General features: G+C 44.8%; 2 protein-coding genes across 15 annotated transcripts in view; one reads left to right on the top strand and one right to left on the bottom strand.

Annotated features, from left to right (window-relative positions):
* NAPB (NSF attachment protein beta) overlaps positions 1 to 11,460 on the top strand; it is a 49,631-nt gene extending 38,171 nt beyond the window's left edge. For 4 of the 10 annotated variants that reach the window (XM_046678322.1, XM_046678321.1, XM_046678325.1 and 1 more), the window contains 4 exons: positions 1,308 to 1,412; positions 2,212 to 2,280; positions 2,641 to 2,691; positions 3,691 to 6,734. In XM_046678322.1, coding sequence (XP_046534278.1) covers positions 1,308 to 1,412; positions 2,212 to 2,280; positions 2,641 to 2,691; positions 3,691 to 3,801 — 336 coding nt within the window. In that variant the 3' untranslated portion in view covers positions 3,802 to 6,734. Of the gene's footprint in view, positions 1 to 1,307; positions 1,413 to 2,211; positions 2,281 to 2,640; positions 2,692 to 3,690; positions 6,735 to 7,136; positions 7,276 to 7,416; positions 7,506 to 11,264 lie in introns of those variants that run through there. The other 6 variants (XR_006891035.1, XR_006891032.1, XR_006891031.1 and 3 more) reach the window with 6 other exon arrangements.
* On the bottom strand, positions 9,936 to 19,052 carry GZF1 (GDNF inducible zinc finger protein 1). Of its 5 annotated transcripts, none has more exons than XM_046678317.1 (6): positions 18,930 to 19,052; positions 15,431 to 16,811; positions 13,945 to 14,039; positions 12,220 to 12,387; positions 11,467 to 11,624; positions 9,936 to 11,070 (listed from the first exon to the last, which is right to left on the bottom strand). In XM_046678317.1, exons 2-6 carry the CDS (start codon positions 16,786 to 16,788, stop codon positions 10,720 to 10,722), a joined length of 2,130 nt encoding a protein of 709 aa, XP_046534273.1. In that variant the 5' UTR covers positions 16,789 to 16,811; positions 18,930 to 19,052; the 3' UTR covers positions 9,936 to 10,719. The 5 variants fall into 5 exon arrangements, with proteins under 5 accessions (XP_046534273.1, XP_046534274.1, XP_046534271.1 ...); XM_046678318.1 differs by lacking the exon at positions 18,930 to 19,052 and adding an exon at positions 18,555 to 18,917; XM_046678315.1 differs by lacking the exon at positions 18,930 to 19,052 and adding an exon at positions 18,470 to 18,917.
* Between the last annotated feature and the right edge of the window lie 7,913 nt (positions 19,053 to 26,965).

Raw genomic sequence — 26,965 nt, forward strand, 5'->3', positions numbered from 1 at the left:
TAATTGCTCTTTGAAGCATTTTTATGAGAGCTCCTTTAAAATCTTTGTTAGATATTTCTGTCATCTCAGAGCAGTAATCTGTTGGTTGTCTTTTTTTCTTTCAGCTTGAGATCTTTTCTTCTTTTGGTATGGTGTGTGAGTTTTGATTGAAAACTGGATGTTTTCATATTATGTTATGAGACTAGATCTTACTTACACCAACTCTGTCAGCTAGTTTTCTTTGACACTGCTCTGACTAGGGAAGGGGTGTGTCACCTCATTACTGCTAGGTGGATTTCAAAGTTCAGGCTCCCCACTCAACCTCCACTGACATCTAGGGGAGACCCTTGTTAATTCTGGGCAAAGGCGGCCATCCCAGCCCCTGCTTGCTTTCCACCAAGGCCATGCTGGTGTCCTCCTTGTTACAGCCAGGTGATGGTGAAAGTCTTAACCCTCCACTGGGCCTCTTCTGAAAGCATGCCCACTGGGAGATGAGGGGTGCCTCATTCCCCCTGAGTAAAGGTGGAATCCGTTCTCCCCCTGTGGTTGGTCTCCATTGCCTCAGCTGCAGGGGTGGAGGGTAGAGTTGTTACTGGCTGATGGGGATGAAGGCTTGGCTCCCTACTTGGCCTTCTCTGAAGCCACCTCGACAGGAATGTTGGGCTCCTCCTTGCAGTCTTAAAAAGGTGGATGTATTGGTTCCCTATTCAGTCTTTGCTCATGTGAGTGGGGAAGTTTTCCAGTAGTGTTTGGCTGGAGTAGAACATTGATTATCTAAACATTTTCTGTCTTTCTAGGCTGCCCCTTTCTTAGTCCTTTGACTAGAGAGAGCAGACTTTTATCTATTCTCCTTTTTGTTTTTTGCTACACCCAATGGCATTTATAGGTTGCTGGGTTTTCTGTTCCAAGTCAAGGATATATGAAAGAAAAAGAAAACCTAGGGAACTCACTGCCATGTTTTCCCCTGTGTCTCAAGGTCCCTAGTCCTTCTGCTCTCTTGTCTCCACCTTTCAGTCTTCTTATGTTTGTTTTATATCAAATGATGGGGCTTTTAGTTGTACTTAGCAGGAGGAATAGAGGAAAGGATGTCTATTCCACCTTCCTCGAAGTGGAGGTCTTCTGAGGCATTTTTAACAGATCAGCACTTTAAGTATTATGTATTGTTTCTTGTAAAATTTTCTAGTATATGATATTGGGTTAAAGGAATGTATTTCATGTTAAACTAACCTAAGAAGCGGAAGTATTTTCTAAAGGGCAATAGATAAGAATCACTTTGCCTGAGATAAGGAGGTAAATCTTTTAAATCTAGCTCTGCTTTCTGTGCCTAGGTTGGGGCCAACACTATGGATAATCCTTTGTTGAAGTACAGTGCGAAGGATTACTTCTTTAAAGCAGCCCTCTGCCACTTCATAGTGGATGAGCTGAATGCCAAGGTAAAGAGCCCTTCAGCACTCGTTTTCTGATACACTCACACATGAGGACAGGCCGCCGGGAACTGTCATTCTTGTGATCACTTCGTTTGGGTTGTGTTCATTAGTAGCAAGACTAAACTGGGTACGTTAATAATAATAATGATGATAATAATAATAATACCATGATACGTGTCTCGCCTGTAATCTTGTAATAGCTGCCGAAGCTGGTCTCTTAAAGTTCCCTGGTAGCCACATTTCCTTCAGTAGTTTTGCTTTAAAGAAATTAAGGGGCTATGGGGGAGACAATAAAAGTAGACTAACATCCTTTTTTTAAACTCAAAGGGAATTGGAATGAGGATTGGGAAAAAGTGAAAGCTCAGAGACTTGGGCAGCCTTGGTGTTGTCAGTTTCTGGAGTCAGAAGGGCAGGCTTGAAACCTCTGAGAGAAAAGGTGCTTTCCCCTCCGGCCTCGAGCAGTGGTCTATCTGTGATGTGTTTGGAGTCTGGACAATGTTAAGGAAGAGCTTCTCCATTTAATGGATGAAAACAGACACCTGGTCTGTGACTTTTCAGGAATTAGATTTGGTTCACGTTCTCTTCTCTACAGCAACTTATTTCAGAAAAATTCTTCTAAAAATTCTTAACTGAAATTAAAAATTCAAAGTAAATTTTCTGTTAATTTTGATGTTGAGTTTAACAGCATACTTTTTATATGCTTAAACAGGATGTAGATGAACTTTACTGAAGTTAGTAGAATGTTCAAAGCTTTCTTTTCTGGTTCAGTGAGTCAGACATTAACAAGTGGCTTTTTTTCTCTCAGCTTGCTCTTGAGAAATATGAGGAAATGTTTCCAGCATTTACTGATTCAAGAGAATGTAAATTGTTGAAAGTAAGTAATAGTACACCTTGAAGGAAAAACCTTTGCTGTCAGGTGGAATTGGATATAAAGCGAAGTCTGCTGAAAAGCCCTGGTACTTTGTTGCTCTTGTGTAATAGGTCTCAAATGCCACTGGAGTTAGGGACTTAAGCATTTTATTCTGAAATAAGAAATTCAGAAATTGTTGGCATAAAAACTGGATCCCTGACTTAGAGTAATTATTCACTTGTATTTGAATATTTTCCCAATTTTGTAAAGTATTTGGCAACAGCAGTTAATGTGATACTAAGGCTATTTCTGTATTTAAAATATCTACTTATAAATGGAACTTTTTAGTCCACCAAACTCATTTTTCCATATTTATGCTATCAGAAACTTCTAGAAGCTCATGAAGAACAGAACAGTGAAGCTTACACTGAAGCAGTAAGTTGTGCTTTGGGATATAGTACATTGTTTGAAGTTTTAAGTTACAGAAATTTCTTGTCCTTTTTATTGTGTAAATGCTGAATGTTTATTTGAACATTATTCCAGTATACCTAAATGTATTTTCCAAAGGTCATGTTTTATATATCCCACAAACCTTTACAAGTAAACAGTTCCATTAGGCATGCTTAATTTAGCTGTGAGGCAAATTTGAGAGAGATTATCACATACTATTTCAATTTGATATTTGAATGTTTTCTTTTGAAAATAATCTGATCCATAAATAGGTGTAAAGTCAGTTAAGTACAGTTTCAAATATGAAAACAGCAATGAGAGTTTGCAATATTCTTGGCATAAGATAAATGGAAGATTTTTTCTTTCCATTAAGCAGTTTTTTGTTTTCCCATCTTTTGCCACCTTATATTTAGAATTGAGCAAATTTCTCAGTATCCTCCATTAGTATGTTCATCATGGCTTTGAAGCCATGGTGGAAAAGAATATTTTCCTGTTTAACTTTTGCTACCAAACCATTTTCATTCTATTTAAATTTCATTCTTTGATAGCACATTGAAATGAGTTAAAGGAATTCTGCATCCACACATCCAATCTCTGCAAGTCTGTTTTTGTCATGTTTAGTGAAATTCTGGAGCAGTATCCATTTTCCGTGTTTCCTTCTTATGCAGGGTCTCATTTCTTTTGTCACATTAAATGTGCTTTTCTTCCAATTATAAAAAGGCTGTTAGGAATTTTGGCCATCACATGTTAGCATACAGAGCAATATAAAAAGCAGAGGAACTTGTCACTAGCTCCATCAAAATAGTCACAGGATAATGAAAAAATAAACAGTTTTTAATGAAGAAAATTATAAACTGGAATGAATGATTGTAAATGAAAAGTTGTCAGATTATCATTGTAAATGTTTAAACAGCTTGCGCATGTTGTTTTGGGTTTTGGTTGTATTTCCTTGGGATAATCCCTGTTCCTCTTTTCTTAAACTAGGTGAAGGAGTTTGACTCAATATCTCGCTTGGATCAGTGGCTTACTACCATGTTGCTTCGTATCAAAAAGTCCATTCAAGGGGATGGAGAAGGAGACGGAGACCTCAAGTGAAGTGCTTGTCTTTGTGGCATGCAGCTAACTGCTCTTTAGCTTCATCTTAGGCCCAGTGATCTTTATGGAGTGCCCATTTAATGGCTTCATTTTGTGCACATGAGTGAAACAAGATATGTGTGTTGTTTAATTTAAGCTCACCATGTTTGTGTCGCTGAAGTGGACGGATGGGAAGTGCCTGTGCATATTGTGAGTGTGATGGGCTGTTTCACGCTTGCCAGAGTCCCCAGAGTTTCCTGAGAATTACTTCAGAATCATATTCTTGCTATTTTGACATTTGCAGAGCCTGTTTCATTTTGCCACGTTTTTGTATCCTTTATCTTGGACTTGAGTACCCCACCCAATTTTTCTGATAGATGCTCTGCATATTCTCTGTAAATTTGCATCTGGATGTATTCTCTAAATACGTATTTAGTTTAGGATGGTTGTTAGGAATGAGTTTCTGCCTTTCCTCTTTAGAAATTGTTTTCGTGTGTGTGTGTGTCTGTGTGGTCTTGTGATTCTTTTGGTGGTGCTAGTGGCCAGTCTCTTTGCTTTTTTTGTTCTGTATGCTAACGTGCATGCAAAAATTCAGAACAGCCAAGGTCTGCCGGCATCACTTACATTGTAAGAAAAGGGAGCTTCCTGGCAGTGCTTGCTGCCGTGTGGATGAATGTCAGGATGAATTTGACTGATTGTACACACCCAAGATCTATAAGAAACAGAATTTTTTCTTTTCCTGGAGATAGTTTTCACTTTTAGTTGGGTTCAAAATCCCTTTCTTTGTGTTCACGTAAAGATGTTTTAACTGGCACATCTCTTTTCTTCACTTTCATGTTAACACACTTTCCCACATTGAGATGGTGCCCTCTGTGCCACCACCACGTAAATCTGCATCAGGGCCTGGAGATTGTCTAAGTGGAAGCTTGAGAAGGTGTGTCATTAATTTTATCCATTTATTGAACGTGATGAGTTAGGTAGGGTAAATACAGTACACAGGTTTACTATATATATGCCCAGCTGGGGAAGAACACCAATTAGCTTCCAAGGGGACTTGATTTTTCCTCTTAGCTGTTGGAATTGTTTTAGCTTGTGTGTTTGATTTCTGTCCAGTTATTTCGGTTGATATAATATGTGCTCGGTTGACCTTGATCCCTACTCATTATGTTACATGCTGACGTTGTACTTTAGACGTGGTCAGAAACTCCTCTGCATATTTTTAGGCTTAAATGATTTATGTTTGATGTGCATTTGTTGTCAGTGATAGCCTGTGGTTCTTTCTAAATTGTGCTGCTGACATTAATGATAGAGAATGAAACTTCCCATATTATGTCAGATGGTAACTGGTATTTGAATGATGTTTTTGTTTTTGGATGTCCTTCAACTGGGATTGGTAGGCTTTCATTGGCAGAAGTAGAGTGGGTGTGCCCAGGCCAAGGGCTGAGAGAGAAGGAAGGTTCAGGGATGGTGAATAGGTCAGTCTGGGATGAAGGGGAAAGTAGCAGGAAAGGAAGTTGAAAAGGGCCAGCTAAGGCCCAATTATGGAGGCTGTCTGTTAGGTGGCCGTGAAGATTCCCTGGCCGTAGTTGTGGGGTCACCTACACAAGGTGGACTGATGGAGAGGAAGGTGAGTGATGTCACAGTGTTGGCTGAGGGTGGAGGGAATGGGCCAGAAAACATGGATACTCTGGCTTTGCACCCTAGAATCTGATGAGGATTCTTTCCTTTCTTCAAAGGTCTGGGATTCTTAAAAGAAAGACAGTCATCACTATGGTACAATCTGAAATGGAGCCCGTTTGGTACTTCTTCATTTTCCCGTTTCCTTATGACAAAAAGATGAGAGGGAACGGTGGGTTCTTGTTGCTCTATATAATCTATTCCACAACCAAGTGCACTTTGTAGCCTGTGTCCCTGGATGCAATCTGTCCCATCTGGAGAGCATTCAGATCCCAGCCAGCCAGCATGCTTGTTTCATGACGGTCTAGAAAGTTTGTTTCCACTTGTTAAAAGAACCTTCTGATCTGACCGCTTAAAATGAAAACCAGTGATTTCTTTTAAGGCAATTCTGTTCAGCTTTCATCATGATCCCCTAACAAACACCTATCTGAAGAAAGACGTATGGTTTTTTAAAAATAGTAGTGGTAGCATTTTATTATGTCAATCAAAGAATTGCTTATTTTATTGAAATAAACACTGGGCTCAGTGCCTGAGTTAAGAATTTTCTGTTTTTAATATTTTCACATGGAAAGAATACAAATAATTGTAATGGCTAGAACAGACCTGCCGGAAGATAAAAGAAAAATGAGCAGAAAAAAGTCCCATTAACAGTATCCAGCCTTCGTTCCTTGAAATGCCTCCTCACTGTTGGAGCAGCACCGTGACTCAGAGGCCGAGTTAGAGTTTCAGAATTTATATTGTTTATGACAAAACATAATGACTATTTACGTTACAGTTCTTGTATTTTAGCAAATCTGGGGTTAGTTCATAGTCAATGTCGGTTAAAATTTCTTACAGGAAAGCTTTGCTTCTTGTGGCAGCATTTTTATACCTTGTGTGAATTCCTTTTTTATTTAATAATTCGAAACCAGTGTTTTTGCACAGTTGTGACTGTGTGTGATGGCGTCTCTATAACCAAAGTGTGTGCTTTTAATGTTTCCTCTGATACTGTGCATTTAAAATGTCCAAATGCAAACTGCTGTGGCTTTCTTCGGAGGATTTGGCAGCACAGCATGCCACCTGTGACCCGCCTGCCTGCTGTGTGAGCTGTGATCAGGAGCAGGTTCCTGCCCATGAAGTTCTGAGTCGGTCACTGTGGGGTTCTCCTCTCTCATTCTCTCAGGCAGAGGATTATGTTATGAAAACTAACCATGTGACAATAAATCTACCTTAGCAGAAAGAGTATGTATATTTTATGTGAACCTGTACAGTAAATAAAGTGGAAATTATGAGTAACACTTTGATGGGTCTTTCCTGGCTTCCTTGAAGTTGTTCCATGAAGTTTAAGGCAGTGGACGCTCATATTCTCCAGGCTGTTTGAAAGTCCATCCAAACAGGGATTTGACTACGTTACAGCCTCCGTCACTTGGTGGAAAGTCAGGGCACTGTAACCATTTTGCAGGCAGAGGGTTTATGAAGGAAAGGCTGACTACAGCCTGGACTGCAGGTTTGCACGCTCTCTCTGAAGCCTCACACTCACATCTCTTCCTGCTGCCCCATTAAGGAATCTTGCTTACATCCTTTAGTCTGCAGTCACTTGGAAAGTTGCGGGAAGAGTGTTTCCTGGAACACTCTTGGAGGCTTTGGGGGTGAGGAACTCTGAAGCCACTCAACTCTCTTGGCTGTGTTGAACTTCGCAGATGTTTGTACAGGGGTGGCACGTGCCCCTGGGGAGGGTGCAGCCCACTGGCCACTTGGGCCTCATTCTGTGGAGGAAGAGGATGCTGTGTGAGGCTAGTGCAGGCCAGCTCATCGTGTCAGAGAGCAGCGTTCAGGTCTGTAAGTATATTCACAACAACTTAAAGATAATTCAAAGCAAATTTTAAAAGATGAATGGTAGAACAGGCCATCCCAATCTGGGAATACTGAGTTGTTGTTGATCATTGAAGGTTAGTTTATCATTCAAATGTCTCTTCTCAGAATCATCATTTCCGAATAGAAGCCACCATGGTGATTTAAAAACCTGGTTTTGCCAGTCTTGGTCAGAGTCCCTGTGCAGATTGGCAAAGGTAAGTGGGTGGTTTCTGGGGCTTGGCCAGGGTGACATGACACATGGCCCTCTGACCCGTGTTTGTAGCCTGCTCAGTTCCTTCTGCTCATTTCGGTACCTGTGAACAAATGCCCCTTTGCATGGGTGTGCCCCCTTCCCTGAGATAACATTGTTGCTTCAAGTGATGTGAACACCATCAAGCTTAGTTAGGGGACAGGACTCATTTGGTCGCAAAAAAATGTCCCTGGTGCAGCAAGGTATAACATTTAACAGGCTAGAATTATAACTTACACTACCTAAGCAAAATGACATTTCTGTTAAAATCAGCTTTAATAAAGGTCCTCCCCCACCACATGGCCCTTTTTTCCCCAAACTGTACAACAAATTTTGGTAAAACCAAAGGCATTAGAGTACTTTGGAGTTTGGGCTGAGTATTTCCCAGAAATGGTTGGAAGGCACTAATTACCTTCTCAGTAGCCTTTCCTGATGCCCTGGCAGAAGCAGGGCCAGCACCAAGGGCACTTTCCTAATCACAGATTTGGGACTGACATGCTCCGAGGTTTGCCTTGCTGTCACTCAGTGAGGCTGTACTTGGATTAAGAGAAATAGAGGGAGACACACAAATCTCTCTGTGATGAGTCTTCTCCAAGGTGTTTGGATTTCTCTGTTCTCGGGCAGCCCTACCCTCCCAGGAAGAGGCCAGAGAAATGGATATAGTTGGAGAAGTCTCTGTGATGCAGACTTTAACATTACATTGAAGAAACAGTCCCCTTACACACTTCAGCTGCACAGATGGTTTCCACGTAAGCGGAGGTCAGTTACTCATCACCAGGCCTTCCACTTCTAAAGAATAAATGTGCAGTGCAATTCACATAGTTAAATGGATTAATCCTAGGACCATAGACACTGGTTTTAAATTTCATTGTCCAGGAAATTCAACTTGTTTCAGTTAGTGTTATTTCTATAGAGCCTAAATTCTAATAATGGAAATAAACTTAGACTTGCAAAACTACTTTTACAAAGCAAACATTTATTAACACATTAAACAATTTTTTATAGAACTTCTAAAGAAACAAATTCAAGACAAAAATTATTCCAGTAGGTAACAAAATAATCTGTTATTTAAATTCCTTCTCATTGGGATGACTTTATTCCTTGAAACAGTACCTCAGCTAGGCAGGCTCATTCTCTCACCAAGAATAAAATGGTTGTGTGATAGTCACTACTGTTTTGTTCTGTAAACACAACCAGGATGTGTTGTCATAATTGAATTTGAAGTAATTCAATACTGCTACCTTCAAGAGTACGTGTGAAGTGTGATCAGCACCTAAGACACCTCAGAGCGGCTTTAGTATTCACTTTCCCATGTCACAAGTTAGAATAAAATAAGCACTCAGGAAGAAAGTCTCCTTCCCTCATAGTTTCTGGCATAGTGCAGCTGTATCTTCATCCTGGAACTTACCGAGAAAGTAACTTTCTCTTAGAAAATGAAAGTTTTCACAGCAAGTTTAATAAATTAAAACATAGGAAAAACTAGTGAACACAAGAACTCTCCTCCTTCAAGGTTCTCTTTTTAAGGTAACACGTTTAGGGCTATATGTGAGCCAAAGCACTTTGCATGCGGCAACACACCCAAGCCACTGGAAGAGTCAGGGTTAGCAAATACAGAATTGTCTTGTTGCAAATTCGTTTCGAGCAAAAGGCCAGAATGAGACAGCCAAAGGAGCATTTAAGACAGTTAGTGGTTCTGTACTTTGAAAGCATCATCACAGATGAAGGTACCAAGGCTTTCACTCCCCTCTGCTGTATTCTCACAGGCTTCCAAGGAAACAAATGTCTGACAATTACTTGTCTGTTTCAAGCTCTTGATGTGGAAAATGACAAATTCTGGGTTTCTAAAAATTACAGAAATTAAGTCAGGAAAACCTAGCAAAAATACTAATACTCTGTGTTCTAAGATTTGCCACAATCATCTCATTGCTACTCATGAATAAAATGACTGTACTGATGTTTCAGGTGTTCTAAAGCCCCTTGCTTCATTTTTCACACCTCTTTGCAAAAACTACTACACTGTTTGCTGCTATAATCTTTGGTAGGACAGCTTTTACCTAATCAGACTTTCCAGAATGGAACTGAACAGCCACATTTCATTTCAAAAGTTATTTTGTGGAGGGCTGGCCCGGTGGTGCAGCGGTTAAGTTCCCACATTCTGCTTCAGCGGTCTAGGGTTCACTGGTTCGGATCCCGGGTGTGGACCTGCACACCATTTATCAGGCCATGCTCTGGTAGGCATCCCACATATAAAGTAGAGGAAGATGGGTACAGATGTTAGCTCAGGGCTAATCTTCCTTAAAAAAAAAGTTATTTTGTGGGACCAGCCCAATGGTGTAGTGGTTAAGTTCGCACCCTCAGCTTCAGTAGCCTGGGGTTCACGGGTTCAGATTCTGGGAGTGGACCTACAAACCACTCATCAACCCATGCTGTGGCAGGGTCCCACATACAAAAGAGGAAGGCTGGCACAGATGTTACTCGGGACCAATCTTCCTCACCCAAAAAATGTTATTTTGTGATAAATTTCCTAGCTGCATATGTGCTGTAAGTAGACATTATACTAAGCTATTTCACAAGTGTTCAATTTGTCATTCCTTTTTAGCGCCTACAAACGGGGGTGGAAGGGAATGAATGCAATTATCCATTTCTTCAGTACCATTCGAGGGTCCCCAGAGCAAATCTGATTTGCTTCAACAGGAAAGAAACAGCTGAAAATACATGGCCCTGGTTTTATTTCAGCTTTGTAGAAAAATACTTTGAAAGTATCACAAATAAACACACATGGAAATATAAGGCAGCCTAAGACACCAGGGAGACAATTTCATGAGCTGGATCAATGCTCTGTACTATAAAGTTAAGCAGTTGTTTACACTTCATAAACATCAAGACAATCAAGCATTAGAATGATTAACACATACAACCTACACCAGAATTAAGTGAGGTTATGTTAACTGCCTTGTTTGTTGATAAAGTGTAGCTGAAGTCATGCAGATCAGGGTTTTTAAGAGAAAGCTTTAAAGACGTGCAAGTTAGCAAAAATTCAGGGAAACCTGCTGAAGCCATTCTTGCCCACTGCTTTGCCCAGAGACAGTTCTTTGTCTTAGCCCCTGACGTGATCTTGTGTACACTTAGCACACACACAGACACAGGATGAGACCTGCTCGGCAGGTAACTCCAAGCTCTTATTCCATGTTGGTCAAAGAGTGAAGCTGTGCGGGCATCGAGTCTGTCTGCGGAGTCAGCTCACTAAGCTCACTGATGGTGGTGGCCAGCAGAGCGTCCTGGGACACCATGGAATCATGTGACTTGCAGGCCGTGTCTGCAGAACTGTTCTCCTGCACGGCAGACACGCTGTCTTGGACCGTGGCCAGGTTGTGAAAATGGCCGTTTTCTGCAAAAGACAGCAGTTTATCTGAAAGTTTGGATGACGCATATTCTTCATCAGGCTGTTCAGTCTTGTGCCCTTCATCATTCTTGGGTGAGCCATCTACAATAACAAGGAAAGACTTCCATGGAGTATTCTTATCATGTATCTACAAATCAAACACAAAACAAAAGTCACTTGATGTGTTTCTGAACAAGTATCTGTAAGTCTCCCAATTCACAGCTACTTACTAACAAGTCTGTCTTTTAAAACAATAGTCTCTCTTCAACAAATTTAGTTTCTACTGCAGCAAAATGCCCTTTCACTAATGGTCAAATATCTTTCTACCACCACTTATCACAGATTGTGCCTTCCTGGGCCTCGAGACTTGGTCCTGCACTTCATTCACACTGTGAGTGTACTCACTGCAGAGGAAGCCTGAGAAAGACCTGTCATCTTCTACAACCACCTTATGGAATGGTGACAGCACTTCTGACTATCTAGGGTTATGCGTCCCTAAGGACCAGCCGTGTGTCATTCTTAAAGAAGCCAGACTGTTGCTTACTGAGGTGTGCCGCCGGAGAGTAGACTTATCAGTAAACGTCCGTCCACAAGCATTGCACATGAACGGCTTCTCTCCTGTGTGGATGCGATGGTGGCGCTGGAGAGCGTTGAGCTGGGTGAACTGCTTACCACACTGGTCGCAACAATAGGGACGTTCCCCTGAGACAGGAAAGAAAACTACTGGTTGATCTCTTCAGCCTCCTGTACCTTATTTTGTTTACAGTCTGGAATAACACTGTTTGTAAACTGCTAGAAACGTCAGCATTCCACCACAAGGAAGGCTATGTTGGGAACGACATGAGGGTGAACTCACAGGCACGGATTGACCATCCCTATAAGACCAGGAGTTTATGGTCTACGCCAGAAAAGGGCCAACACCCATGCAAGCAGCTGGTATTACATCTATAGACATTTCACCTATTCCCCACAGTAATGGAGTATAAAATCCCAAATCCCCTAACAGCTGAATTTGCATGCATGTGTGTATGCACCTAATATGTACAGATCATTATCTCTAATTCTAATGTTAAAATGTTCGCGTATCCACATCCATATTCAAACATTCATACCTCTTCAGTTTCTTAGAGCCAGAAACTAGAAACTCAAAAATATAAAAACGTTATTATGACACATAAAGTTTGGCCAAAGGTCTTTGCTAAAGCTAAATTCCACATAATTTTCCAGTAAATCAAAAACTTTTGAGATGTTTTTCTTGCCACCCTGAACTCCCTTTTTGGTGACATCCCAGCCATACCTGTGTGGACTTTAATGTGCTGGTAAAGTGAGTTCCGCTGGGCAAAAGTCCTGAGACAAACTTCACATTTAAAGGGTTTGGATCCAGTATGGATTCTATTGTGATGTTTCAAATACTCCTTAGAAGCAAAACTCTTGCCACATGTTTCACACATAAAAGGTCTTTCACCTACATGGAAAGATGAAACAAAAAGCCAGAAATGATACAGGCACGAGAACACACTGGAAGAGTGGGTCCACACTCTTAAACCCACACGAACTCAACAGTGCTCGGATGGGCAGTGTGTTACATTCTCCAGTTGAAACTATTATAAAACATCTATTCATGTGAGACGCTTGCTACTTGCCGACAGCCGTTGTAAAATACCCTTGGAAATCCCAAGAAAGATTCCACTAGACTAGAATTAAAGAGGCATTGTTCAGCAGCTCACGTTTGGGAAATTTAGTCATTCCAAACAAAGTAATTTTACAACTTGTTTGGAGGAATTGTTGGACCTTTCAAAGCACTTCTTTGGGTCTTTATCGCAATCAAAGTCTCTTCAAGGAAGTTCCCATTAGACCTACAAGCATGACTATTCCGGAGTAGCAACTCCCAGTCAACCTGGATTGGCTTATGGGACGAGAAAAAAATGTTCAATACCATTTCACAGTAAGTAGTTTGAGTCCTTTAATCCCACAAATCAAATTCATCTGATGATTAGGTGTGCCCCTGATTTCACAAACATTAAAAATACTGGCTGTAATAAAATCTGACTATATTAATATTTTCACCAGATGACCAATTCTAACAATCTATCAGTGTGACCTAACTTCACCTCCATCCCCAAGCATCCAGTAGACGCCACTTCTGCTCATTTTACAGTCTAGAAATTCATGTCATTAAATGCCTCGTCTCTATCTTGCCTGCATTTGAACCTGAAGTGCTTAGAAGTAAAAATTTAAAAATGCAAGCAGATAAGAAGGAACTGGGTTAGTATGCTAACTATAGTTATTCGACAGATTCTGTATGCTTCTGTACCATATACAACAGGGTTCTAAACCTCAGGGTTATTGTGCTGAATCAGAAGAAAGCCAACTTAAATTTTCTCCCTTACATAATAAAATCACAAAAATTTTTAAAAGTAGAAATGAGATAATTCCACCACCTTAACACATCACATAATTTATTTTCTTCCAGTCTTTTACGTGCAGGTTTTCAATACAGTTGGGATTAACAACTATGCCTAATTGTGTATTTTTCAAGTCAACATCCAAGCACAGTTTTTCACACTGTTCAGGGCCCTTACTGGGGACAGCCAGGTCGTTAGCTGGGAGAAGTTTACTGAACCACTTCCTTTGGTTAGACAGTCAGGTTGTTTCCAGTTCCTTGTTATTAGAAATAGCAAGAAGAGAGATAATAGCATATAGCTTTCTCCATATTCTGAACAATTTCTTTAGAACAGATGCCTAGAAATGGAATTCGGGTAGGAACTGTTTCATACCTCTCGATACATTAAGAGTCACCTGCACATTCCTACTGCCCAGTGTGCAAGGCCATCGCCACGAGCACACAGCCCTGGAGCAGTGGGCATATTTCATTGTCCATTTTGGCTCATTTACTGATGGAAAAGCTCCATCATGGCTTTAACCTGCACGACTTTGGTAGATGCCAACTTCTAAATTAATAAATTGCAGTTTCCTTCTACAGCTAGGAAAGACATTCAATCACAGCAGCATGAGTATTTACCTGTGTGACACCTTTTATGATAAATCAGCATGTGGTTCTGAGTGAATCTTGCACCACATTCATCACAGACAAAAGGTTTTTCCCCTGTATGAATTCTGAAAGTACAACATTCAGATGATAACTTAGGATGTATTTCAAACCTCACTTTGCAATACAATTTCCACTCTAGCCTGCAAAGATAGTTTATTTCAAGAGACCAGACAAGAATGACTGGAGTGAAAGGTAAAGAGGCCCATAATCTCCATCCCCAAAGCCATTTCTGCACAAGGCCAACAGGCCGACATGCTTCCTGGAAGACGCTGGATGTCACCCACGTCTGCCTTATGCCGGACAGCGGGGGCAGGCAGAGACCAAGCCTTTGCATATTTTTAAAAACTAACTAGCACTGTGTAATACCTGTAAAACTTCCTCATTCAGAATACTCGACCACAAACACCTTAGGAGCTAGTGCTGCCGAAGTACCACATGATCAAAAACTTTACCATCATTTCCTGATAACGACATAACCAGTCCAGAAAGAACTGTCCTCAAAATGCTGACCAAGCCTGGTTTCTGAGGAGCCTATATAAGCATTTTAATGTCACAACTAGCACGAAGTAGCTAGCAACGACGATTTACTGAGCACTGCCTACGCCAAGTTTTTAACCTTACAGAGAGTAAAAAGATGATGAACACCATGCTACCACCCCAACCCCAACGGCTGGCCCAGGTTTGAGGGCAGATCTAGAACAGGGTAGAAGACTGCTTGTCCGGATTTCAAGTGTAAATGCTGTCACCCAACTGCAGTTCAGACACAAATAACAGAAAACACAGTACTAATTCTGGAGTTAAGACTACCCAGTGGCACACTTTCCAAGACTGGAAACCAACAGACAAGACCAGAGTGATGTCCTAGGGCCCTCACTGTCATCTCACTGAGGTCTTTTTAATAGGACTGTAGGACCCAGGTGGTCACAGGCCCAAGTTCTCAGTGAAGAGTCAGGAAGAGAGAAATAAAGATAACTAGCTGCAACCCCTCAGGTACCCCGGGAACTAAGCACCAGAAGCTACTTGGGGAGGGGGAGAGCCCAGGCCTGCAGACAAGACGTGCAGGGCTTGGCGTTTTCAGCAGCCCTCTGCTACGGTGGGGACACTAAGTTCCGTGTCAGGCTTCTGTGTGTGAACGTGGACAGGAGAAAGGAGGGTCCTCATCGGCCTGAGGCCTGTAGGAACACTACGGGATTCCATAGTGTTGAAGAGCAGTCTCTCAGCATCTCTACCCAGAGACAGAATTCAAAGATGTCTCAAAAGAGCCTCCCAACTTGTCGAGGGAACAATTAAGAAGTGAAATATCTAGAGAGATAGCCACACTGGTCCAAATGCTAGAAGAACCTCAATTTCTCAACATGCATTCAAGGGAATAAGCCACGTTCTGAAAAAAAGCTATTTTCATAGGGTCTCTGATATTTCCCAGGACACTCCTTCGCCCGGAGCCACGCGCCCGCACCTCATGTGGGTCTTCAGAGCCGAGGGCTGCGAGAACTTGGCCTCGCACTCGGTGCAGCCGTAGGGCTTGTGGCCCGTGTGCGTCCGCTCGTGCAGCCGCAGGGCCGTCTTGGAGCTCAGGCCCTTGCCGCACTGCTGGCACTGGTGCCGCTCGCCCCCACCCTCGTGCACCTGCACCACGTGCCGCTTGACGTCCTTCTTCCTTTTGAACTTCTTCCCGCACAGGTCGCACGGGAAGTGGCGCTCACTGCTGTGCACGTGGCGCTGGTGGCTCTTCAGGTTGCAGCGGTTGGCGAAGGTCTGGCCGCAGGTGTCGCAACGGTGAACCACCTCGGTGGCCACCCCATGGTGGAGCCTGACGTGCTTCAGGAAGCTCTTCTCATACAGAAAGGCTTTCTCGCAGATGGTGCACTTAAAGTTGCTCTTCCTCTTCTCTGCCTCCTGGTCCTCCTCGTCCTCCTCATCGCCCCTCCCTGCTTTCTGCAGCCCCTCCTCCACCTCCACCCCAGCAGTGCCATCCTCGTTTTTTGTAATTGGGTCCAGCTCTGTGCCCACCGCCTCTGGACTGGGGACTTGGGGACCCCTGTAGTCCTTCATGTCGGCCTCGGGACTTTTCTGCTGCTCTCGGAGTCTTCTCGTGTATTTCTTTTTAGGGATCTCCACAAAGACCTTTCTTCCGGCCAGCCTTCCACTAGCTCTTCTGAGTTTAGGGTAGGGAGGCTTAACTACATCTTTTTTCTTGTCTGGTTTCTCCTTGGACTTCCTCAAGGGCATATCTGACAGCATGCCATTGTTAATTCTTGCCACCGGGGGATTTGGGGAATCCGCAAGGCTGCTGGCGACAGGACCATCCAGAGCTGCACTTGCCCGGGGGCCAGGAGCCACAGTGACTTGGGCACCACTGCTCCCTTCCACCTGCTGAGACTCTGAGAAACTCTGCAACTCCAAAAGCACCGACTCCAACATCTGTTTCTTTAATTGAAAACAAGTTTCTGATAAGTCCAAACATTTCAGCTTTTCAGCCATTTCCAGCATTCGCTGCACCCGATCTTCTTCCACCTGTACCTTTGCAGTGTAGACAAACTCAAGGAACGAAGCAAAGTCGACAACTTGCACTTCGTTTAAGTAGACATTAGTCCTAGTGCCATCCACAGTCTTCTCGTTAAGGAACATTTCCTTAAAAAACTTGCTGGTGGCTGCCAGCACCACCTTATGGGCCATGAATTCTTCGCGGACACCCTGGTACTCCACACTGACAGTCACGTCACACAGGTGACCGAGAAGACGGAGTTGATGCATTTCATGCAGAAGGTTAAAGGGTGAGGATTTGGATTCCAGCAGAACTGCACCACTTTCCATGTTTCTTCTTTCCCAAAACAGCTCTGAAAACAAAATCAAGAATTATTCATGAATGAGCAATCACTGAAATACAAGGATTAAAAATTATGAGGATTATTTCAGATCTTTAGAGGATATAAACTGATTAACAACCTCAACCTAACTTTTCTCATGTAAACATTCAAATCACACTTCGCTTCTTAGTTTTCTGAAGTCAATTCCTGATGCACCCTCATAAGATAATATGTGCATGAAAAAATAGAATATTACTAAGATTTCCCCTGAAGAAAAACATAAATGATTAAGGTTTTAATTAATGAAATACATTAAAGCAGTAATTTTCTTACAGACACAGGCCCCAAAACTATAACAGAATTTATGACAACAATAATATCTAGTCCTTTGATCAGGAAACCAAATAATTAAAACAAAACATACAGCCACCACTGTCTGGGAGCAAACCTTAGAGAATCATATCTGCCTTTGAAAACAACCAAATAAATAAATAACTACTTTCCATGAGGAAAAGTTCACGGAAAAGTAGTCCACAAGCCATGGCTGTTTACAACACTCCATAATTTGAATTACTGTTACTCTACTGAAGTAAGGCAAGTTCCACAGCTTTTACAAGCTGTGTCATCTTGAATAAGTAATGTAACTTCTCTGAACCTTAATTTCCTCCTCTACAGAAGGTTTGGCAGGTCATCATAAGGCTTCAAGGAGTGCAAACATGTCAAGCGCTTACAGCCATGCCTGAGACTTGTGAGTTGTTACTGGCTTCCCATGTGCCAGCCCTGGGTGCCCATCATCCCATTTCACAGATCAGGAACCCACACGGGCACAGTAAGTGGTTGGGCTGGGCCTGGAGCCTGGGCCTAAGCCTGGTGGACTCTGGACTCTGAGTTGCTCAGCACACCCCTCAGCTCAGCCTTGCCACATGCAGACAGCAACTTCTGCTCCCTGGATCGTCCCACAGCAGTGGGCATCGCAGACTTCATCAGCACCCCGCCCGAGTTGCCCCTCCTTGGCTTCCATGGTACCCCACGCCACCCTGGGTCATTTCTTCGGCTCTGCTGGCTCTTCTGTCATTCAGGCTCCGTGAATATGTGCTTTCTCCTCAAGTTCGTCCCCGACCTTCTGCTCTTGAATCTACCTTCTTCCTCAAGTTTGCTCTGGTTCCGAAATCTCCACCCCCCTTCCTTCTGACCTCCTTTAGCCAGCTCTCTGTTGTCACCTCAGATTCACACGTCTAGAGCATAACTGGTCTTCACCTCCCCAAGCCCACCTCTCCGTCCTCTCCAGTCGCATCCACCACCCTGCCTTCAGTACCTGGGGCTACAACCGGCTCTCCGCAACCGCCAGCCCCCCAACCAGGAAAAGGCCGCCCTCGGAGAGCTCAACGGTAAAAGGACATCCACGAGGCCTGACCAGTGTCACCTGAAGGAGACTCAGACACTGCAAACACCGCCCTGGCCTGAGTAAAGGATGCGCGGCGCCGGGCGGGGCGGCGACCGACTCCAGCCGGCTCGGAGAAATGGCCGCACCGGCTCGCAGCCTGAGACCCACCCCGCCAGCAGCCCTGGGCTTCCCAAAGCTCGGCCCGCGCGGCCGGGAGCAGCCGTGCGGACTCACGGGCGGCCTGACAGGGATGCCGAGCCACCCAGTGCAGCGGCTTCCGAGCACCAGTCCCCATTCTGCCCACCACAGGGAGAGAAGGCAGGGATCATGGCGACAGGAACACTTCGGCCTGGGTGACAGCTGCATCTCCCACTGTAACTGGCTGGCACCTCGGCCGCAGCCTCCGTCCTGAGCATCAGCCCACGTCGGCGGCCCCTCCACACCGGGGGGTCTGCAGCGCTCCAGCCCGGCGCGAGCCCGAGCCAGCACCGGCTCCGATGGCGCCGGCCCGCGGGCCCCGACGCCAGACTTCCGAAGAGCACGCGGCCCCGCTGCAGGCGGACCCGAGTGCAGGCTCGGCCCCGGGCATCCACGGGCGCGCGCGAGATCGGGCCTGGCCTCCGGCCCCGGGCCGCCGCGGATCCCGCACCCCCGAGGCCCGCCGCTCCTCGGGAGGGGCCCGCGCGGCCGGCCGCTCCTGCGCGCGGACAGCCGGGAGGCGGCGGCCGGAGAGAGGGCGGGCTGGGCGCGGGCAAAGCACTCACCTCCCAGCCGGCCAGCTGCCGCCGCGCATCCGCCGGACCAGGCCCGCGGGGCCGATGGCCGGCTGGGCGGGGAGCGGCACCCGCGCGGGCAGCTCCGATTGGCAGCCGCGGGCCCCGCCCCGCCCCGTCCAGCCCCGCCCCCTCCCGGGGCGGGGGAGTGCCTGCGCGCGCACGTCCTACTGCGAAGGCAGTTGGGGCAGAGCGACGCGGTCCGTACGTGGGGGTCGCGCGTCGGTCCGGCAGTGCAGGACGGCGACCCGCGCCGCCACCAAGGTCTGCGCCTGCGCAGAAGGCCTGGAGGGCGGCTCTGCAGCGCGGCGGGTGGGGCCGGGGCAGGCCCCGAAGGTCACGTGAGCGGCGGGCGCGGTCACGCTCGGGCCCCTCCCCGGCCGCGGGCGGCGTGCGTGCTGGCGTGCCTGGGTGGGATCCGCCCTCCTCCGGACGGCGCTCGGTCGGACACACTCCTGGGACCCGCCCGGCGCCTCCCTGTCCCCTCGCCGCGGCTGCTTATCCGGAGACCCCGGCGCAGCCAGCCTGGCTCCCCGGGCCCGCCGCCCTCCCTCGGAGTCCGAGCCCCGGCTCGGGACCGTGCTGCCCCGCCGGCCCGGCCTGCTTTGAAAGACCTCTGGGCTCCCGCTCCCGGTGCTCGGCCGATTGCGACCCCGGGTCCCGTGCGAGCCGCCGCAGGTCATGCTGGTAATGCCTGGGCGTGTAGCACGATCAGATTAAAATAGGAGGCTTAATTCCTCCTGTTGGAAATAGTTTTCTCTCCCCCTTTTTCTTTGAGCATTTACCATAGAAAACTGGTCATTATGAATACTTTATCCTCTCTGAAATGTATGTAAATCCTTTTGAAGACTAGCTAGGCCTTGTGTCAGCTTTATGACCCAGAACCTAGGAAAGTCCTTAGGGCTGGGAGCCGGCTCTGAAATGTAAACGTCCGAGGGGGTGGCGCGTCTCCAGTTTCCCGGAGAGTGGAGGCGCCTGATTTCAGCGGGCGCCTTGCTCCAAATTGCAAAACTAACTCCTGTCGCAAAGATAATGAGAAGTGTGTTTTTCCTCCGGATAACCAAAGCGCTAACTGACCTCGATGGCCATCCCAGTTGCCGCGTGGAGTTAGGATGCAGTATGACCAACAGTGTTGCCAAGTCCTCTAGTGGAGCACTAGCTAGTGTTTAGTTGAGAGCATATAGGTAATGGGTTGTACCTGGTTGGCCACAGGAGAGGGTGACATTTCTTTCTTACCAGCTGCCTGTGATGCCATCCAATTCTGGTTTAATGCTTACTCAACAATGAAAGTGTTTCCTTTCTCTACTCCCTTTTGTGGAGAAGGTTTCTGGGTAACGGGAAGATTTTGATTTTAATTGTATTTTCCCAGCGGGAGCCAGCTTCCCACACATCAGGTGCTCAGTCAAGATTTGAAGAATGCATGATAGGCATCTTTGCTTCAGCACACTATCTTTATATTTGGTTACACGATTCAAGGAGATTGGAATAAACACAGTTTTCACTTATGGCCCAGGGAAGGTCCAGAATCATTTTTTATTGTATGATTTTGCTTTGCATTACAAAAAGGTGATTTGCTTTCTCACGTCAGTGCTTGTTGGCCATTTGTATATCTCCTTTGGAGAAATTTCTGTTCAGATCCTTTTTAGTTTTTTTTTTTTTGAGTTGTAAGAGTTCTTTTTATACGCTAGATAAAAGGCCCTTATCAGATAATATAATTTGTAAATATTTCTCCCATCCTGTGGATTTTCTTTTCATTTTCATGATGGTGTCTTTTTTTTTTTTTTTCCTTGAGAAAGATTACCCCTTAGCTAACATCTGCGCCCATCTCCCTCCTCTTTATATGTGGGACGCCTGCCACATCATCATGGCTTGAGGAGCAGTGCGTAGGTCTGTACCCGGATCCGAATCAGCAAACTCCGGGCCGCCCACACAGAATGTGTGAACTTAACTGCTGTGCCACTGGGCCAGCCCCATGATGGTATCTTTTGAAGCACAGGATTTTTAAATTTTGATGAAATCCAATCTATTTTTTCTTTTGTTTTTGGAAACCAGGTCCTAATACAAGGTCATGATGATTTACACCTGTTTTCTTCTCAAGGTTTTTGTAGTTTTACCTCTTACACTTAGGTCTTTGATGCATTTTGAATTAATTTTTGTATATGGTGTGAGGTAGGGGTCCCACTTAATTCTTATGCATGTGATTATCCAGTTGTCCCAGCACCATTTGTTGAAAAGACTATGCTTTCCCTATTACCCTGTCTTGGCCTCCTTGTTGGAAATCATTTGGACCATAAATGTGAGGGTTTACTTTTGGACTCTCAACTCTAGTCAATTGATCCATATGACTATCCTTATGTCAGTACCACATGGTCTTAATTATTGTGTATATATATTTTTTTTCCTCAGAGAGGTTTTGAAGTTTTTGATATCAGTCACTCTTTTCTTTTGGGTTTCTTCTGCTGATTGGAAACTCAGAAAATACTTCTAAATGTAAAAAAGAGAGGATAGGAAGCACGAAAGTATAGAGATGATGCCCTGAGAGCCTACTATGTCCAGAACAGGCTACAGACTTGGCTCAGAGATTCCTAGTGGCCAAAGAGAAAAAGACTATAAAGCTTTGTCTACCATCTGTTTCATAGTCTGTTGCCCCTGATCAGCTGGTGAGTGAGACAACCATCCAGTACACTGGCCAAGGTTTTTATCTTGTCCAGATTCATGTATTATTCTGTAGAAAAACAAGTTGTTCAGTGGATAAAAACTCATTTACATGAACAGTGTGTCTATAAGAAACGAAGTAAACAATCAGAAAGAGATGGTCAGTGAGGGCTGCCTTACAGAGCCTGTGTCCTCTCTGTGGGGGGACTACATGGGGACAAAAGGACTGAAGGAAGCAGGCTGATGAGAAACTCGTGGCTTCTAGGCCGAAAATGCCGCTACTTCACCATGTGATTTTGGGCAAGCACCTCACCTAGTCTATTAGTACCTATCTGTCTAAAAGCTCCTGGACGTGGTGGAGGCCATGGGAATGTCGCGTGTCTACACTTAACCTGGCATTCTATTTCACCACGGTGTTGGACAAGCTAAAAAGAAAGTGGCTCAGTGGGTTAGTGGTGCAGGCTCCTTGCTACCTAGTGTCCAAACAAGGCAGTTCCTTGGTGGGAATCCTAGAACATACAGAGATAGGCAAGAAGTTGCATGTGCTGTTTACAGGCATTCTGGGTGCAGAGGAGTTGATCTGGAATGGGCACACGGCAGGCTGCTGCTACAGTAGGATACAGAAGACACACGCATTCTCTTCTACCAAAAGAACATGTGCACAATGAGTGTACATGTCCCAGTGTTGACTGCAGATGTGGCTAAATGGCCAATTCTCCCCCTTGGTCTTTTGCTTCCCACATGTAATAATTAGGGTCACTGAATTTCTCTTCTCTCTTCAGTTGCATTATAGCCCCACTTCGCAGAAGGAAAGGTATGTGTCACCTTAAATTGCTGACCCTGCCAAGAGCCAAGGATCTTTTCCAAGTTAGATTATAGAAACAAGATTTGAGGAGTTCTAATAATAGAGCCAACTATGTGATAACTTGGAAAACCTCCTGCTACAAACACATAGAAATGGAGGCTTAAATAGAACAAGCATCTTTTCAAATGCATGGCTGAGTTTACAAGAAATTTGGGAAATCTCTAGGGTCCAGAAACGAAGAGGGAACCCAAAATCAAATCTGTGAGTGAGCTGTGGCTGCCCTGGGAACGGGCCGTGGGTCTAGTCTTAATAGTTTAGGAGTCTGGATTTCCACACCCACACACAGTCTGGAAACAGGTGAGATCATTGCATAAAGCTGAAACCCGCAAAGAACCCCATCCCCAGTGAAAGATTAGGAAAAAATAGTTATCCATCAGCACAGAAAATCAAGAAAGTTGTTGGGCTCACCCTGAGCTTGAGGTATAAACGTCTCCCCTGAGGATTTATAACTATGGGCCCATCTGACATGTCAAGTTGGGGTTTAAAATTATGCTACCCATGAGACCTTGGAACTCCTTAGATTGCACATTAACCTAAAACCTGGTCTCTGGCCAGAGACGGCCCAAGGACACCTGTAGAAACAGATGTAAAACCACTCTGGAGGGATGGACACGCTCCCAGCTCAGGCTCACAGGGTCTTGCTCACCATAGATAAACTCACAGTGCAAAGTTGCGAAACACAAGAACAGGCTTCCATGAGTGAGTGGAGGCAGCGATGTAACCGACAGCAGGGTGCACCCTAAGAACTTCAGTACCACACTCAGAAGAACTACAAGATAAACATGTTTATATTATTCAAAACAAGAGAAGGACTTAAACATATTAGGAAAAGTAAGAATAAAGAGCAAGCAGATATGAAAAAGGACTAAATAAAACTTCTGAAAGTTAAACTATACTCACTGAAATTAAGAGCTCTGTTGATGAGTTAAATAGTAGTTTAGGCACAGCTGAAGAATTACTGGATTGGAAAGAGAACTGAGGAAATTGCCAAGAATGCAATAGAGACGTAGGACAGGAAATAAGAAAGAGAGGTTAAGAAAGACAGGAGAGAATAAGAAAGTCTAATATTCACTCAGGCACGGCTTAATGACGGGGCTGTGTTCTGAGAAACGCTCGTTACCCAGTGTTGTTGTTGTGTAAACCTCAGAGTGTACTTACACACACCCGGATGGCATGGCCTATATACCTAGGCCATAGGGCACTGATCTTACAGGACCACTCTCGCATATGCGATTCGTCACTGACTGAAACGTCGTTATGCAGTACATGACTGTAATACGAGTTCAAGAAGGCAAAAAATAGAGACTGAGACGCACTGTTCACAGGGATAATGGCTGATAATTTTCCAGAATTGAATAAAGAAATTCTCAGGTTTGGGAATGATAAATAAAAATAAATTCACATCTACTCACAATGTAATGAAATTGCAGAACATCAGAACCAAAAAGATCTTCAAATTATCCAGCAATAGACCAGGGGAAATTGATTAAAATTCTCTAAGGAACAGGAAAGGAAATATGTGATCTGTACATAATATTTGTGAGCGGGGCCAACAGGTAAAGAAAAGAACATAGGCATCCATAAATTCAGCAGCAGAAATACTGAAGAGCAATTAGCAGGCTTCTTTATAGAAATAATAAGGATGAATTACACAGAAATACAAAATACCCCACTTAACAACTGAGATTTTTCTTCCTCTCAATTTTTCTAGTCTCTGATCTTATCCCAGGTGTGATGGTTAGTTTTATGTCACCTTGACTGGCCTAAGGGATGCCCAGATAGCTGGTAAGACATCATTCCTGAGTGTGTCTGTGAGGCTGTTTCTGGAAGGGATGAGCACCGATTCTGTAGACTGAGTAGAGAAACGCCCGCCCCAATGTGGGAGGCATCATTCAATCCTATGGGGGCGCGAATGGAACAAAAAGGCAAAGGGAGGGCGAATTCTCTCTGTTTTCTTGAGCTGTGATGTTCATCTTTTCCTGCCTTCCTACTCTGATCTCCAGCTTGTCAGGCCTTTAGACTCGGACTTAGTTATACCACCCATTTCTCTGGTTCTCCAGCTTGCACATGGAAGACTGCCAGACTTTTCAGCCTCCATAACTATGTGAGCCAATTCCTATAATAAATCTTATACACATTATATATCAATAAACCATATATATTTCTTACAAACGTTTCTCCACCCCACCCCACCCCCCACTGGTTGTGTTTCTGTGGAGAACCCTGACTAATACACCTGGGCAGACTCCTCCATTCTAGCCTCTAACCAGCTTTAGGCTGAGCTGTTCTCTTTGCCCTTCCCCTCGGTTTAACACCGTCACTTTCTAATCCTATCTGAAAATTCTTGGCACTAAGATATGCTCTCAGGAGAGAAAGCCTATTAAATCTATGGCCTCAATATTTCTATTCCAAAGTCCCCAAACCAATACATCTTAAAATACAAGTCCATTATACTTACAATGTAGTTATATATGAAAGAGGTTTCTTTCGTAATGAATCTATAATACAATGTAAAAATTCTCATACACTCAATTAAAATTGGGTTTGAGATTTTATTATTATTTTCAACTGAATGTCTGGTGCAAGTTCGACTTCTTATAAATCAATCAACGTTAGCTAAGGACTCACTCGCTGGCCTACTGTAGTGTTTGAAACAGATGGGTCCAGCAGGAAGGTTCCAAACTAAATTGTAATCTTAGCTCTCTGGTGACTAAACAAATATTTCTATCTGCGATTTAAATGTCTTGTCCCTTTGGCTGGTTCTTCACTAAGCAATTCCAACACTAAGTCAAAGAGATGAAAAGTGATTACAAGTGTAAAAGTGTGTGTGTGTCTCTCACACACTGTCACACACAGTCACTCATACTGTGTGGCCTGCAGCATGAGCGTGTAGGCAGCGCTCTGTAGAACCAGGAGAACCACATCCACACTTATGGCTTCTTGCTGCTGTAGGTTTCAATGTTCCTGGTCCACTGCACTTTGTGACAGGAGGACAAACCTGGAGGTTTTCCTCTTTTCATGCCCCCAGGGGACAGGACACTTTATCCTCTTGTCAGAGGGCACTGGGGGAGCACTGCTTCTCTGGCGGTTGGAGAAACACCTCCTGCACACACTATGGCCAGACCAGAGGACACTGATCCTGCCTGTGAGCTTGGTGCAGGCCTGCCCACGGTCCACCAGGCCCTGGGATCCCCGGAGACCACAGCAGTAACTACATGGGCTTCCCTACCAGGGCAAGGCAGCTTGGCCATCGCCTCTGCCGCGGCTCCCGTCTGCTCTGCTCCCTTGCATCTGACCACAGGGTATTTCTAGTCTCTAGGCTGATCCCACCGGGCCCTTTGCATCTGGGCATTGTAGCTGCCCACTCAAGAGGTCACTCCCTGCTGATGAGGCTCTGTGCACGTGCATCCTACAGTTTTCTCTTCGCAGGAGACATCACTGGGAAGCAGTCCCTGGTCTGTTTTTTCCAGCCCTAGCCCACAGACTGTGAGGATGCCCCAGTCTCTCACACCTGATGCTTCAGTGACGCCACTCCAAGCCTTCCATTTGCCCTCCTTTCATCACAAATATCCAGCAGACCCTGGCACTCATGTCTCTCAGCTACCTCTCTCATTCGGTGCAATTTTTCTGGTCAATTTCTGCAATGTAGACAAATTCCTCTGTGCAAATGTCACCTAAAACAATCTCTCTCTTAATACCTGACATCTCATCTCTGAGACAAAGTCCTTAAAGCAACTGCTTGAAGCAGCTAAGATGCTTTGTGGACCAGAAATGCTCCCTTTATTTATAAGGGTCCCAAGGCGAACAAGGTGCTGCGTCACAGCCTGAGAACAGCACAGCTGGTAAAAGGGTGCAGGACATTCCCAGGCTTCAGGCAGCAGCTTTCTGTCTCACAAGCAGCTTCTTCTTTTCCATTTGGTCAGGGAGGCAGGAAAACGGAATAACCTGAAGTGGGGCAATACAATACAAAGCTAGCAAAGAACACAGATAATTCACATAAGAGTACACGTGGCATGGGGGGCTGGCCCCGTGGCCGAGTGGTTAAGTTCGCGCACTCGGCTTCCGTGGCCCAGGGTTTCGCTGGTTCAAATCCTGGACTCAGACCTGGCACCACTCATCAAGGCATACTGAGGCAGCGTCCCACATAGCACAACTAGAAGGATTCACAACTAAAAATATACAACTATGTACCTGGGGGCTTTGGGAGAAAAAGGAAAAGTAAAATCTTTAAAAAAAAAAAAGTTAAGTTCGCATGCTCCAATGCGGCGGCCCAGGGTCCGGATCCTGGGTGCGGACATCGCACTGCTCGTCAGGCCACGTTGAGGCAGCGTCCCACATCCCACAACTAGAAGGACCTGCAACTAAGATATACAACTGTGTACAGGGGGGGTTTGGGGAGATAAAGCAGAAAAAAAAAGTACACGTGGCAGAGACAATGGAATATTATAAAAACAATAATAAATCAAGGAAACCCACAGACTGACCGGGAGTTAAACTTACTGTTTGA

The sequence above is a fragment of the Equus quagga genome, chromosome 12 (assembly GCF_021613505.1).
Source record: "Equus quagga isolate Etosha38 chromosome 12, UCLA_HA_Equagga_1.0, whole genome shotgun sequence".
NCBI lineage: Eukaryota > Metazoa > Chordata > Mammalia > Perissodactyla > Equidae > Equus > Equus quagga.